Source organism: Ammospiza nelsoni, chromosome 7 (assembly GCF_027579445.1).
Source record: "Ammospiza nelsoni isolate bAmmNel1 chromosome 7, bAmmNel1.pri, whole genome shotgun sequence".
NCBI classification, from domain to species: domain Eukaryota; kingdom Metazoa; phylum Chordata; class Aves; order Passeriformes; family Passerellidae; genus Ammospiza; species Ammospiza nelsoni.
The window spans coordinates 6,694,596-6,707,769 of NC_080639.1; the positions used below are offsets into that span (position 1 = coordinate 6,694,596).

A 13,174-nucleotide genomic window follows, 5' to 3' on the forward strand; every position below is an offset into this window, starting at 1 on the left:
TACTGAGTACTGGAGGACAGGCCCCAGAGAGATCCCTTCAGTAAATGGACACAGGTGAGAAACTGAAACAGTCTTAAGCATTAAAGAACAAGAATAACTCATCACTCTGATTTCTTGGACATGGTCACTAACACATTTAACCTCAGATGTGTAAAAGCTGTTTCAGCAGGAGTCACCTGCATAAACCTACTTGAGTGTATTCAGACAGAAGCAATTAAGTAATTGTACTTTGTGAGTGTAGCATCTCTTCCACATGACTCCTAACCCAAGAGTCAATGCATCCTTACCATCCTTAAAACAATTACAAAATGGCTACAACCTACGAACAGAAGACATGTCATCAATTAACTAGCACAACTTGGATGTCACCTCCAAATTAATAAGGAAAAAAAGCAGAAATAGTTTGATTATCCTTCCAATCCAGCTTACACTCAACTGCAGGAGGTTACTACACTACAGCTGTTGTCCTACTGCTTTCAACAGCATGAAAAGCCACTCCACATCCTGAACTAGCATTTTCATTTCAGCTGGTGCCTGTTCAGCCTGCATTTATCTACCAGAGCCATGACTGTTTGTCCATGCATACACTAAACTCCACACTGGTTCTTTCCAGAAGCATGGATAAGCTGCTCTAACAGCCCTTGGGACTACAGCCTTCATGGCCAAGCTTGCTTTTGGCAAACCTCTTCTGAAATATCTCTCAGTACAGCAGGTCTACACAACTCCATTTTTCTTGTGCTAGTCCCCAAATGGGGCTGCAGGTGGAAACAGGAAGCAACATTTGTTCACCTAAACCACAATTAACCACCTAGAAAAAACGTGGCAGTTCAGCAATTTGAGGTGCTTGTCTAGAGTATCTGAACTGGCCCTAGCTCATGCTGCTCACCAAGTGCCCCTTGCTGCCAGGTGACACCTGCCCAGTGCTGCTGCAAAGAGAACAGAGCTGACTCTGGCCCTGTGGGAGCTGCTGAGCCTCCTGCCTGGCCCCCAAGGCAGCAGACTATCTGCAACCCTTCTGTCATTGCAACCTAAAGAGAAAAATGCCACACAGAATACCATGGAATATTTAAGAGGCAACAATGCTAATTAGAGCCATGGGACACTGCTTAAAAATGGCCAGCTCAGTCTTCCTCCAGTGCACTGTAACTCACCTTTCATGTGCCCAAGCAGGCCAGGCCTGTGCACACAGCAAACTGAAGGACTGATGATTGGTTCCACAAGCTGTTCTACAGACCCATCTCCAGGCATTTCAATCTACACATCTCTTCAGCAGCTACCCTTCCTGTATGTTACCATCTTAATCCTTTATCTGGACACATGTACAAACCAAGGAGATTGTGCAGCAAGAAAAAGCTTGTTACTTACCTGAAGAGTATTAAAGCAACATTCTCCTGAGGAATCCCATCACTTGCAGCAATTTCAGACACAGCTGTCCTAACTGGCTATTTGAAAGGTAACTGAGAAGATACTCCCCACTTTGTGATCTGGTAAAGATGCTGCACTGACTTACCTGATGCTGGATTTCTATAAGCCAAGTACTTCCAGTGCAATAGAGGCAAAGGACAGGAACATTTCTACCATCACTGAGATTTCTTCACCTCTCTTAAGCTGCCTTTTTCCTAAACTTACTCCTAAACCCACTTATTTATGAGAGTCAGCTTCAAGAACTTAACACATCAAGGAAGGGGTGTTTAATGCAGTAGTGGAAAAAGTTTTGTAGGAATGCACAGATCAAATGACAAAAATACAGACAGCAGAAGGCAGTTTGATTAAAGAGTCTTCCACAAGAGATTCTTGTGGTGATGCTACACTCTTCTAGCAAGCAACAAACTGACTGTATTTCAATCCAGTCAGCATTAGAGGTTGTGCCACAAAATTAGCCTCCACAAAATCAAGAGACAAGTTCAAACCATTGCATTTCCAACCCTGAAAGACAGCCAGAACATTTCCCACTGCTGCTCGCTTCACTGCAGTGAAGGAATGCTTCCTCTGTTCAGCAGCAAGAAGTTTCTGCAGTTGGTGTCCATCCAGCCCCTGCCTGTGCACGAGAAAAGGGCTCTCCTGCACGGCCAGAGCTCCTGGAACACGCCTGGGGAGGTCTCATCGGTCCAGGCTGCGCTTCTGGGCTGCCTCTGAGCACACGTTCCTGAGCAGGTTGATCACAGACCTGGGGTCTGCGCTCTTCATGATGGCACTGCCAGACACAATCATGTTGGCTCCTGCCTGGGGGACAGCAAATACTGCTCAGCCACATGGAACATAGCCTACAGCCTGCCTGGAGAGCACTGGAGATGGGAATTCTGGCTGCTGTGCAAACGGGCGGGACACAGGGGACATAGCCCTAACTGCAACCCCAAATCAAGTTCAGAAAACCCCCAAATATATAATTTCTTCATCACACTGCTCCTATTTACAGCAACATAAAAGAAACAAACTCCTTTAGCTTATGGGAGGCTTCAACAGCCACTATTTTAAAACAGGCACAAAATTAGACCTCAAAAAGATTTTGATATTAAATGTATTTTACAGTTCCCTCTGGAAACTAAAAAATTCTAAGCTTTATTTTCTGGGAGTTGATAAGTCTGTCAGCACAGTGACTGAGAATGCTGCAACCTCTTACCTCTGCACACTTATGGATGGTGTCAGGCCCCACTCCTCCATCCACTTCTATATCCAAGGAGGGAAACTGTGTCCTGAGCCACTGAACCTGAGAAAAAAATAAAAGGCTGAGCACTGAGCTGCCATCCTACAGCTTCTCATACATCTAGAAAAAATTTATCAACTTCACTACTCATTTAATTAGCTTTCAGCTCAATAAATAATGAAAGAGAAACACAGTTTACCTTTGGCATCATGTCTTCCATAAATTTCTGTCCTCCAAACCCAGGTTCTACTGTCATCACCAAAGCCATATCTATCTGATTGGCCCAAGGTGCCAAGTGTTCAACCGTAGTGCCAGGCTTGATGGCCAAGCCAACCTGCAGGAAGGGAAGCCAAATCCAAGTGCACATCAGGGCAAGACTGGCCTGAGCTCAGTACAGATTCCTAGGAAGTAATTACACAACTGTGTAATGGCAGGAAGAACATGCTTCTTTCTTTAAAAATTCCAGATTTCCTTCACTCAAATTAAAGACTGACTTCATCCACAGTGTGTGTGGACTGCACATGCCAATCCTAGACCATCTGAAGTGGCAACAATGAGTTTTCCATAAAACCATAGAATCAAAATATCTTGAGTTGGAAGGAACCTACAAGCTCATCGAGGCCAACTCCTGGCCCTGCACAGACATCCCACCAATCTCACCCTGTGACTCAGAGCCTTGTTTAAACACTCCTGGAGCTCTGGCAGCCTTGGGGCTGTGACCATTCCCTGGGGAGCCTGTCCAGTACCTGAGCACCCTCTGGGTAAAAACCTTTTCCTGCTATCCAGCCCAAACCTCCCCTGATACAGCTGCAGGCTCCCTCACTACTCACCGCAGAGAACCTGCCAGCCAGGCAGCTGTTAGTTAAGCACAGTGTAGTGTGTACTCCTCTCACCTTCATGCCATTCTCCCGAATGTCCTTTATCAGTGCCCCGGGATTGTCGGTCGCTTCTAGATGGAAGGTGTACTGGTTTGCACCAGCCACTGCCATGGGCTTCACCCACTGCTCTGGCGCGGCCACCATCATGTGCATGTCTGGAAGAGGAGAGCGAGCGGGCAGCGGGGCCGGCTCCGGCCGCCGGAGGGGCAGCGCCCCGCAGCCCTCGGCCCTTACCGAAGAAGGGCTCCTGGCCCAGCCGTTTGCGCAGGCTTTCCACGACGGGGTGGCCGAAGGTGATGTTCGGGACGAAGTGTCTTGGGGCCGAAGAGAGAGACGCGCCCGCCCACAGGTTACCCGGTGCGGCCGGGAGGAGCGGGCCGGGCTGTTCCGCCCGCTCCCCGCGCCCCCGGCCCGGCCCGGCCCGGCCGCTCCCGCCCGTCCCCGGCGTTACCCGTCCATTACATCCAGGTGCAGGTAGTCGGCCCCGCAGTCCAGCATGCGGCTGCACTCGGCGCCCAGCGCCGCCAGGTCGCTGTTGAGGATGGAGGGACCGATCCGACACCCCGACGCCATCGCTGCGGCCGCGGCTGCTGCCGGGACGGAGGGCGGGACGGAGGGCGGGACGGGGGAGGGCCGGGGCGGTGCCCCCGCCATCTTGGGGCCGCGCCCTCGGACCGAAACCGGCGGAACTAACAATAATAGTAGTAATAATAGTAGTAATAACCCTGGTGTAGGTGATTTTAAGTTCCCAAGTAGGTGTATTTCCCCCCCCCCCCCAAAGCCCCACGCCGGGCCTGGAGCAGATGGGTAAACATTAACAAGCGCTGCCGGTATCCCGGAAGAAAACCGTGCATGGAAACCCTTCGGAGCGCCAGACACCGACCGTGTTACGCAAGAGGCTCAAACACAGAACAGAACTCTGTCCTTTGCCGTCGTTCCTTTGTATTTAATCCTCGGGACAACGTTTGCATAAAATGCTGAGGCAACGGGAGCGACTGACACGTGGACAAGACAGGCACGGCCGGACATGGCTGAACACGACATGCGCTTAAGGCGGCTAGCACTATGTAAAGCAGCATCGTTTGTCTCCACAGCAGAAATAACACCGAGTTTGGTACAGAGAGACTGCAGGACAGCACAAACCAGCTAAAGAACTTGGTATGCCACTCAGCAGGACGGCATTAAATGCACTGGTACGACAGTAAAACGCGTGGGAAGGCAGGCTGACGGGCTGGCCTGTCTGTGCCATCTCTCAGCAATCATCCCACAAAACCAAAGCCAGCTGCACAGCCACCTGGATAAAATTAAACTGCAGATTACATAATTTAGAAGTTGCATTGATTTCTAGTAGGGTAGACATTAAAAAGAGGCATTTTAGTCCTTGCTATGGCTTACTACTGTGGATTCACCTGTGACAGTGGAAACTCGAACGTTATATACACGGAATGAAATGAAGTAAATCACAGTTATTTTGTCATCTCTAGAGCAGAGTACTGTGGGAAGGCCTCTACTTCTCATCAAGGAGGATGCTTCCTCCTTTTCTGCAGAAAAGGTCACTCTCTAAAGTGCACTATGAATTCTGTGTGTTGTGTCCCAGCCATTCACTCAGCTCCTGTCTGAAGCTTTCCTCCCCCCAGGCTGCCAGTGACCAAGCCTACCTGGGGACTTGGAAGCAAAGCTGTGGGGTCTTTCTCTCATTTGTGTGTCAGTGTTAATAATAACACTCAACATCTGGAATTCAGCAATTCTTGGAGTGACCTCTGAGCTGGGAGCTAATCTAAAGCAGCATCCTACAGGTAGCTGGCACAGGCTCCAGTGCACTGAGGAGATAAAAGCAGTACAGCATGTTTTGATCAGCAGAGGAAACAGTTTGTTATCCAGGACATCCGCTGGGACATGGTCACCTCTCTTCCAACACCAAGAACCCTTTGGAGTTGCATATTAGAGCACCACCTGTACATTATATAGCCCCATATATGTGGGGGATATAGGTGGTGCACTATAAAAATAATTGGGTTTTTCCAGCCCTGCTGTTCCCAAGACATGCTGAGATTCTCCTCCTCTCACCAGCAGAGCCTGCTCAGCCCCTGGGACAAAAATGGCTTTTGCTCTCTTCAGAGGTTTAATGTGAGTGAGTTCCCTGCCCAGAGTGGTGTGCACAGCCCCTGTCAAATGTGAGCACTTGGCAGATGCCAGGCAGCACAGCCTGAGGCTCCATGGGCTGCACAGGCTGACACCTGCTGCCAGCTGTGTGGGTAATGGTGTCAGCCCCGGGAAAAGCTGTGTGCTGCACTACAGCAGCAAGGCAGCTCTCTGGAGGGCAGAACTTCAACAGCCACTGCAGAGCCCAGGAGGAGAGCTGAAGTCCTTTCTGTGGAGATGGCTACAAGGATACCAATTCCCTCCTTAGTAAGGCTGGTTTACCATGTGTGTGTCCAAATTGCAGGCCCTCAGGAGCCAAAGTGGTAATGAGCACGTTTTAGATACTCTCAGGATGATCCAAAACATTTTCCTCTGCACAATAATGACGTGATTATAAACTCCACTTAGTCTAACATGAGCCAAAAAAGGCAGTGTATGATTCCCAAGGGTCTCTTTGGACATTGCTGATGATTTCATGGTTGGCTTCACAGCTATTTTGCAGTTTGCCTGTCAGCAGCTAATGGCTAAATTCACATTTCAGTGTAATTCCATGATGCTGCAGAGAAACCCTTTAACTCAGGGATCTCCACTTTACACACATTTATCCAATACTTGCAGCCATGAACGTTACATACATAAAATGGAACCTTTTAAAATACAATCTCAGCATGCCAAAAATAGATTCTTTCATCAAGTTTCTGCCCTGCAATATCCATCTTTTGTTTACAATGTACATATATATTTACATATATATAGTAACATGAAAATACCATGTATAAATATTTACTTTAAATCCCTCTACATACATCCAATAGCATCAGGGGAGCAGTTGCCTGGGGCCAGAAGATCCACACATTCCAGATGCAGTTTCCTGGAGTATTTTTTAAAAGTCTGGAGATGAATAGCTCAGTACATTAAAGCAGGACAGTGTGGGTTATTTATGCCACCTGCAGACCACTCAGCCCCTGCCCATCTGTGTCTGTGGACAGCACATGCATTCCTGCTTACACTATATACTGTATTTAGTTTTTACAGAGCAAATATTTTTGTAGCACAAGGGCAATATTTTACAGAGTGGGATGGAACTAACAGACAAAAGTAAACTCAACTAAAGTCTGCAGTGGCAAAAAAAAAATTAATTGTTTTATGGTGCTTATTGTTGCTCTGCATGTTAGAAACAATGGTCCCAGGCTTGAGATAATCAAGCATTAGATTGGTACTTTCTGTCACTGTTGTCAAGGTGTAGGAGCCTTGGATTCAGCTGCTGTGTAGCCCTGCTCTCAAAAACACTACAAAAATAAATCTCAGGCACAGTCTCAGAAGAGACTCCTCTGTCTCACACAGTCCAGCAGCCCATTGAGGCTGCTGATCACAGTACATGGCTGGAGATCAGGGCTCCATGGACCACGTTTGCCTACACACCCCTATCCTGAGAATTCTGTACCAATTCTTGGTTCCTGTGCTCCTGCCCTGAACTGAAAACAGATCTCACAAATAGAAATTTGCCAGTCTATAGCAACCAGCTGATAGCTATTTCCTGCTCTTGGACAATAAAGTGCTCTTGTTTTAATTAGTTACTGTTTAGTAGGGAACTCTAAGGAAAGGTAACCACCTCCTTCCATCCTCCTCCCAGCACTGTACTTCCCCAAGAGTTACACATGAGACTCATCCAGATCCACATCGGTCTCGCCCAGCTCCACATGCGTGAAGCTGAAGTGCGTGGCCAGCAGGGGGTTCTCCATGCCGTTGTCCTCGCTGATGTGCAGGACGGTGTCGCCGTGCTGCAGCAGGCTCGTGGTCTCCAGCCCCGCGAAGTCCTCGGTGTCAGAGAGCTGCGGGGGCGGCGTGCTCTGCGCTGTGGCTGGCCGCGATTCCAGGCCCTCCTCCTTCTCCTCCTCCTCAGCACACCGTGCCTCGCTCTGCAGTTGAGGACAGCTGGTGGTCAGCTCAGAGGAAGCAGGAGGGAAAGGGGGACAAAAGCAAACTAAGGTCTATAAAGCATTTTCTCATTCAGATATATATTTTACCATAAAGAACAAGGCACTGCAGATTATAAATCCCTTAACATTATACCTTATAACTATACCAATTTACATCAAAGATCAGAAAGGTTATCTGATTTGAGTCATTAACACTTCCTCATTTAACCTTTTTTAGCATATGGCTTCAAATGGAGAGTGAGTAGGTTTACATTAGATATTAGGGGAAAATCCTTTTTACTGGGGAGAGTGAGGCACTGGAAAAGGTTTCCCAGAGAAGCTGTGGCTGCCCCATCCCTGGAAGGGTTCAAGGCCAGGCTGGACAGGCTTGGAGCAACCTGGGATAGTGGAATAGAGTGGGATGAGTCCAAACCATTCTGTGATTCATTCTAGGATTCTGAAGACAGAGATCACTCATTTGTGCATGGCAAAGGACATAACCTCAAAAGACACTGGATATCTGGGTGTATAAAAATGATCTCAGTGTCACTGATGTGTTGAAGGGATGACTGGGATTGTCTCTGCACCATGCTCAGTGTGGGCCAACACAGAAAAATGCTGGACAAGCAATTTCTTTTGCAATGTGGTGCTTAAACAGTCCTGAGGCTTTGATGGATTCCCTCCTTAAGGGGGCATCTCTCAGGGAGCAAACTGTGAAAACCTGGTGAGGACAGCTTGCCTTGGTGACTGGGTCCACAAGGACACTGTATGTGCTGGGAAGACAGAAAGGGAAAATGCAGAAAATACATTTTCAAATTAAGACTTGTTACATAGACCTGGAAGGGAAAGGCTTTACAGAAGCAGGGGCTTGAAAGCAAACAGCCTAAAAAACAGCCAGACAGGAGAGTTTGCTGTGTTTACCCTCCTGCCAGCTTTCATCACAGTGCTGTAATACATCTGGCACTTCCCCGTGCCTGGGACAGAGCACAGGAGGGACACAGGCTGCAGACCCAGCAGTGACAGTGCCTGGCTGTGCAGGGACACAGGCTGCAGACCCAGCAGTGACAGTGCCTGGCTGTGCAGGGACACAGGCTGCAGACCCAGCAGTGACATTGCCTGGCTGTGCAGGGACACAGGCTGCACACCCAGCAGTGACAGTGCCTGGCTGTGCAGGGACACAGGCTGCACACCCAGCAGTGACATTGCCTGGCTGTGACAGGACGCAGGCTGCAGACCCAGCAGTGACATTGCCTGGCTGTGCAGGGACACAGGCTGCACACCCAGCAGTGACAGTGCCTGGCTGTGCAGGGACACAGGCTGCAGACCCAGCAGTGACATTGCCTGGCTGTGACAGGACGCAGGCTGCACACCCAGCAGTGACATTACCTGGCTGTGAAGATCAGCCACGACGATGGCAGGTGAGGAAGGCAGCCCGGGTTTGCCGAGCGGCTCCTGCTGGCCGGCGGCCGGGGGGCTGCTGTGGCTGCAGCCCAGCTGCTGCTGCTGCTGCTGCTGTGCCGGCGGCTCCGCGGGGCAGGTCGGGGGTGCCTCAGGCTGCGCCTCCGTGAACGTCACCGAGCGCTTCTGCTCCGCTGGAGCGTGCAAAGCCAGGAAACTCGGGGTTAAAATTCGGGAAGAAATACACAAGAGAAGAGGAGAGAAAATCCATGGGGTCTTTACAACTAAGACAGGGTTTGTGGTTCCTTCTATCTTTATAAAAGCTGTGGAATCTAAAAGTCTTTTCTCCGGGATTTCCACTACAGCCACAGCAATACTCTGGGATCTCCTGAAGTCTAGCCAGCACACCTATCCTTGTCATGGCTTGGTAAGAAAAATACCACCCATAACATCTTTCCATTCCAGAAGAATAAACTGAGTTGAATTCCCATGTGATGCCCTCTAATATAAAAGAAAAACTGGCAAGCAAAAAGATAGGAGAATCCCCCAAGGTTTTGCTGAAAATCTAAAATAAAAAGTGCAACAGATAGCCCCTCATTCCTGCAGACTCAGTCCACTAGCGAGAAATAACAGAAGAGCACTGAGTAAAGATAGCTAAATTAAAAACTTAACAGTAAAATTGATATTCCCATTCCTGTTTTTAATTGTTTTTTATTAACTTTTATGTTTCAAACATCTCCAGCAGTGGTGTTGCTCCAGCACATTCCTGCTGAAACCCAGCAAGTTCACAAGGAACCTTTGCTCTTCCAGATGTTTCCTCCAGAGCTCACTGATCACTTCAGATGGTACAGAATACAGCCACCTGCTCAGCTTGGCAGTGCTGACTGCTGGAAACACACGGCACAGACTGGAACAGTCCTACATTCATTTCCATGGACAGTCCTTAGAGCTCTGCACTGCTAAGCTTATGATGGGACATGTCCTCCTTTCTACTACTCTCAATACTTCCAAACTTGCACATCTGGAGGTTTTGGATGAGGCATCCTGACTAGAGGAAACCCATCCCCTAAATTCTCCATAACTCTTGGAAACAAGATCATTCATTGCCCATGTCCTGTTTGACCTTGACCTCTGGAGAAACCATCAAAGTGTTTTGAGGGGTTGGATCTCGAAAAAGGGGATGGATAGGAAAAAGTATAAAGCTGCTGGGACTTCACTTTAATATAAGCTGCTAACAACCTACAATTCCTTAAAGCTCAAAGCACATCATTTTCTGCTTCCCAGTGTGGCTCTGGAAGTGCAGCAGTGCCCTTACCACAGGGTTTAGGCTTTGGCTGGATGCTCCGTCTGGTGGTTGAAAGCCGAGCTCCGTGACGGCTCCGAGGCTCCGTCTGAGTCTTCTGACGTGACAGCAGCGGCCGGCGAAGCTGAACATGGGAACAGAGAGTTGGCCTGGTGCGTGGGCACATCCTGCACAGCTTCTCCTCTGAGGGGAGAACATCACTGTCTGTACCTCTCATGTCCCCTCACTCTACTTTTAGAGTGTTTTAAGGTCTCCTTGGCTCACACATTTCCTTCATGTGGAATGAAGCTTCTGGGCTTTGTGCCTTTTCAGTTTCAACACTGAATGTAATGCAGTGCAGGCTGCATGACCATCATTTAATAATAGTAATAAGAAAACAGCCTGCAGAGGACAAGACTGGGGAACTGAAAACAAAGGGCACCTCCTCTCAGGGATTTGCCTGCCTTCACACCTACCATTTGTGCTATGGTCCCTGCTAAGTCAAGGGACTGCCCAGGTATTGCAAAACTTAGGTAGAGGTGACACATCCCATGCACACCTCATGTCCAAACAGCCCCATACAAGAAAAGCCAAACCAAATCCCAGAGCAGGAGAGGAGGTTTGCTCATTACTGCCCATGTTCTCACCTGCCTCAGGCCTCTCTTCCGCCCCAGGGGCTGCTGCAGGAGGAGGTTCTGCTGTCCTGGCTCGCTCTGCACGCTTGCCACCCTGTCAGATGGTGACAGCATTAGGCCGAGCACAGAAGCATGCTGCATAACTAGTAGGTGTCCTGGCAATTGGGACTAAAGTAAATAAATAAACAAGAGATCCACCAACCACTAATGGCACAGTCACTTCAAAGAGCAGCACTATCTTTGAAGGATGGGAGGGGACATGTCTGTTGGGTTGTGGCTTCCGGGGCTTGGGAAGGGGTGGGAGGTGGAGTCATGGTATTCAGGACTTGGCCACGCACAGGTAGCATCCAAATACAAATAACTGCAGGTTTCAGTTTTCAGTCATTGATTGATGCATCCCACTGAGCAGCACTCACTTCTCTGCATCCTTTGCCACATCAGTGAAGGCAGGACCATCAACTTCCTAGCTCAAAAGCCTTCTTGTCTGCTTTTCCTTTATTCAAGGACAATGTTGTAACAGCTATTTTTTTCCTTCCCAAACAACATTCTGTGGCCTCATCACAATTTTGTCATCTGGTTTTAATTTCAATTTAAGTCAACAAACAAAAAACAAACGCAAAGTGACAAAGGATCCATTCACATCATGGATGCATGAGTTATGTGAACAAGGCCCCCACACTCAACACTTGCAGCCTCAAGTCTTTTTGTGACTAACAAACAAGAGAGACAAGTAAACAAAAATTAGATAGATCAATAGATCGATAGATAGACACAGCTTTTTGATCTGAAAACCTGCAGTAGAAGAAACTTTAGCAATAAAACATACTCAGCTATGTACCATCTCATACTGCCATCCAACTGACCATCCAACCTACTTAATATAAAAATCCCAGCCTCCCCTCATTTTTATCAAAGTACTGTATGCTTCCAAACACTGGGCATTTAGCAGTCACAAAACACTTTAGCTGAGACACTTATGACTACATTAGTCACTAAGAATTATGACAGACTTGTTTGAACTCAGGCAGCTGCTTTTTTTAAGCCAGACTGGAATCCACTGAGCAACGTGTCCTATCTAAGCAACTTCCAGCTATAGTTGGTATGCACAGTGTTCAAGACTCAGTGTTGCAATCCATTTTGTCTTTGGCTTGCACTAATCTAAAGGAAAACAACATTATTTTCTCTAGCTACTTCCCTTGGATCTGCCTGGAGTTTGTCAGTACCACTAACATGGTCAGGCTAATCAACTGACCGTGCAGGGGTGGAGGAAGAAGACAAACCTAGGGACATGGTCAGACAAGACATGGAGGATGGCTTAAAAAGCTTTGTCTTCTGAGAACCTCATTCTTCACTTTGGCAGAAGTTACTGACTGTCCTTAGAAGGTTTGGCAGAACAGAACATGGAGGGTTTCCTGCTCTGCTTTGGGGCTGTTGGGGTTCAGGATTTTTCCTTTTCTCTCTCTCATGGAATTTTGTCCCATCTGTCACTAAGAAACCATAACAACCGACACTTAGGAGAGACAAGAGACGTTTCCATGGGAAGGGTGCAGCTGGCCACTCTCCTAACTGAGGGGTTTCTCTTGGAGGGGCAGAGATACCACAAGATTTTTTTGCCTAAAAGCCCCTTAATTTCAAAGTTATAATAATTCAGAGGGAAGTGGGTCATATTTTCCATTCCAAGGGAGGTTCCTATCCTCCTTGGCAGACACTTGTTTCTCAAACCAAGATGAGGCAAAGTCTGGTTACCTGATCTGAAAGCTTTATTCCTTCCTCCTTTTCATTTAAACTAAAGCCAGACTTTGCAATCAACCATGTCCATGTGTTTATCACTTCTGCAGGGGAGACAGTGGGTAACTGCGAGGAGAGAGACATCTTGGGACCCTGAATCTGTTTATCTTTTGATTGACAGACTACAGCCTGATAATCCTAATCCTGGGCATGCCCTCAGCAATCTCACCACAGCTGCTCTGTCTTGGAAAAAGAGGAAAAGCTTCAGCAAGCTCAAAGCCAAAAAACTCTTAAGATACATTTGAGTCCTTTTCTTCCTTAGGTATTCCAAATGAAACCACCAGTCCCTGGAACATATATCCCAGCTTTTCCATAGCAGTTTAACATAGCAAGCATCCTGAACACCACACAAACACCTGCCTAGGGATAAGCAGAGCCCTTAGAGCAGAGCCCTTCCTCCTATTAGCAGGAATATGTTTTTGACTCAGACAGTGACTGCAGCACATATGACTGCTAAGTCCAAAAGCATCACATCATTCCTTATTAAA

General features: G+C 47.9%; 2 protein-coding genes across 2 annotated transcripts in view; both read right to left on the reverse strand.

Moving 5' to 3' along the window:
* Positions 1-1,668: 1,668 nt before the first annotated feature.
* Positions 1,669-4,149, reverse strand: RPE (ribulose-5-phosphate-3-epimerase). Its single transcript, XM_059476228.1, has 6 exons — positions 3,974-4,149; positions 3,757-3,836; positions 3,538-3,677; positions 2,844-2,978; positions 2,621-2,707; positions 1,669-2,223 (listed from the first exon to the last, which is right to left on the reverse strand). Exons 1-6 carry the CDS (start codon positions 4,093-4,095, stop codon positions 2,101-2,103), a joined length of 687 nt encoding a protein of 228 aa, XP_059332211.1. The 5' UTR covers positions 4,096-4,149; the 3' UTR covers positions 1,669-2,100.
* Positions 4,150-4,488: 339 nt separating this feature from the next.
* UNC80 (unc-80 homolog, NALCN channel complex subunit) overlaps positions 4,489-13,174 on the reverse strand; it is a 124,160-nt gene continuing 115,474 nt past the window's right edge. The window contains exons 62-65 of the mRNA XM_059476229.1: positions 10,911-10,992; positions 10,297-10,408; positions 8,970-9,175; positions 4,489-7,583 (exon numbers count right to left, since the gene is read on the reverse strand). Of these exons, the coding sequence (XP_059332212.1) occupies positions 7,317-7,583; positions 8,970-9,175; positions 10,297-10,408; positions 10,911-10,992 (667 nt within the window). The 3' untranslated portion in view covers positions 4,489-7,316. The remainder of the gene's footprint in view (positions 7,584-8,969; positions 9,176-10,296; positions 10,409-10,910; positions 10,993-13,174) is intronic.

Excerpts from the sequence above, each read along its gene's own strand:
- RPE (XM_059476228.1), bottom strand. The coding sequence starts at position 4,095 with ATGGCGTCGGGGTGTCGGATCGGTCCCTCCATCCTCAACAGCGACCTG. Across the intron at positions 3,678-3,756 it reads GGGCCAGGAGCCCTTCTTCG|ACATGCACATGATGGTGGCC; the intron begins GTAAGGGCCGAG and ends CTCCTCTTCCAG. Across the intron at positions 2,224-2,620 it reads CCATCCATAAGTGTGCAGAG|GCAGGAGCCAACATGATTGT; the intron begins GTAAGAGGTTGC and ends GCTGTCCCCCAG.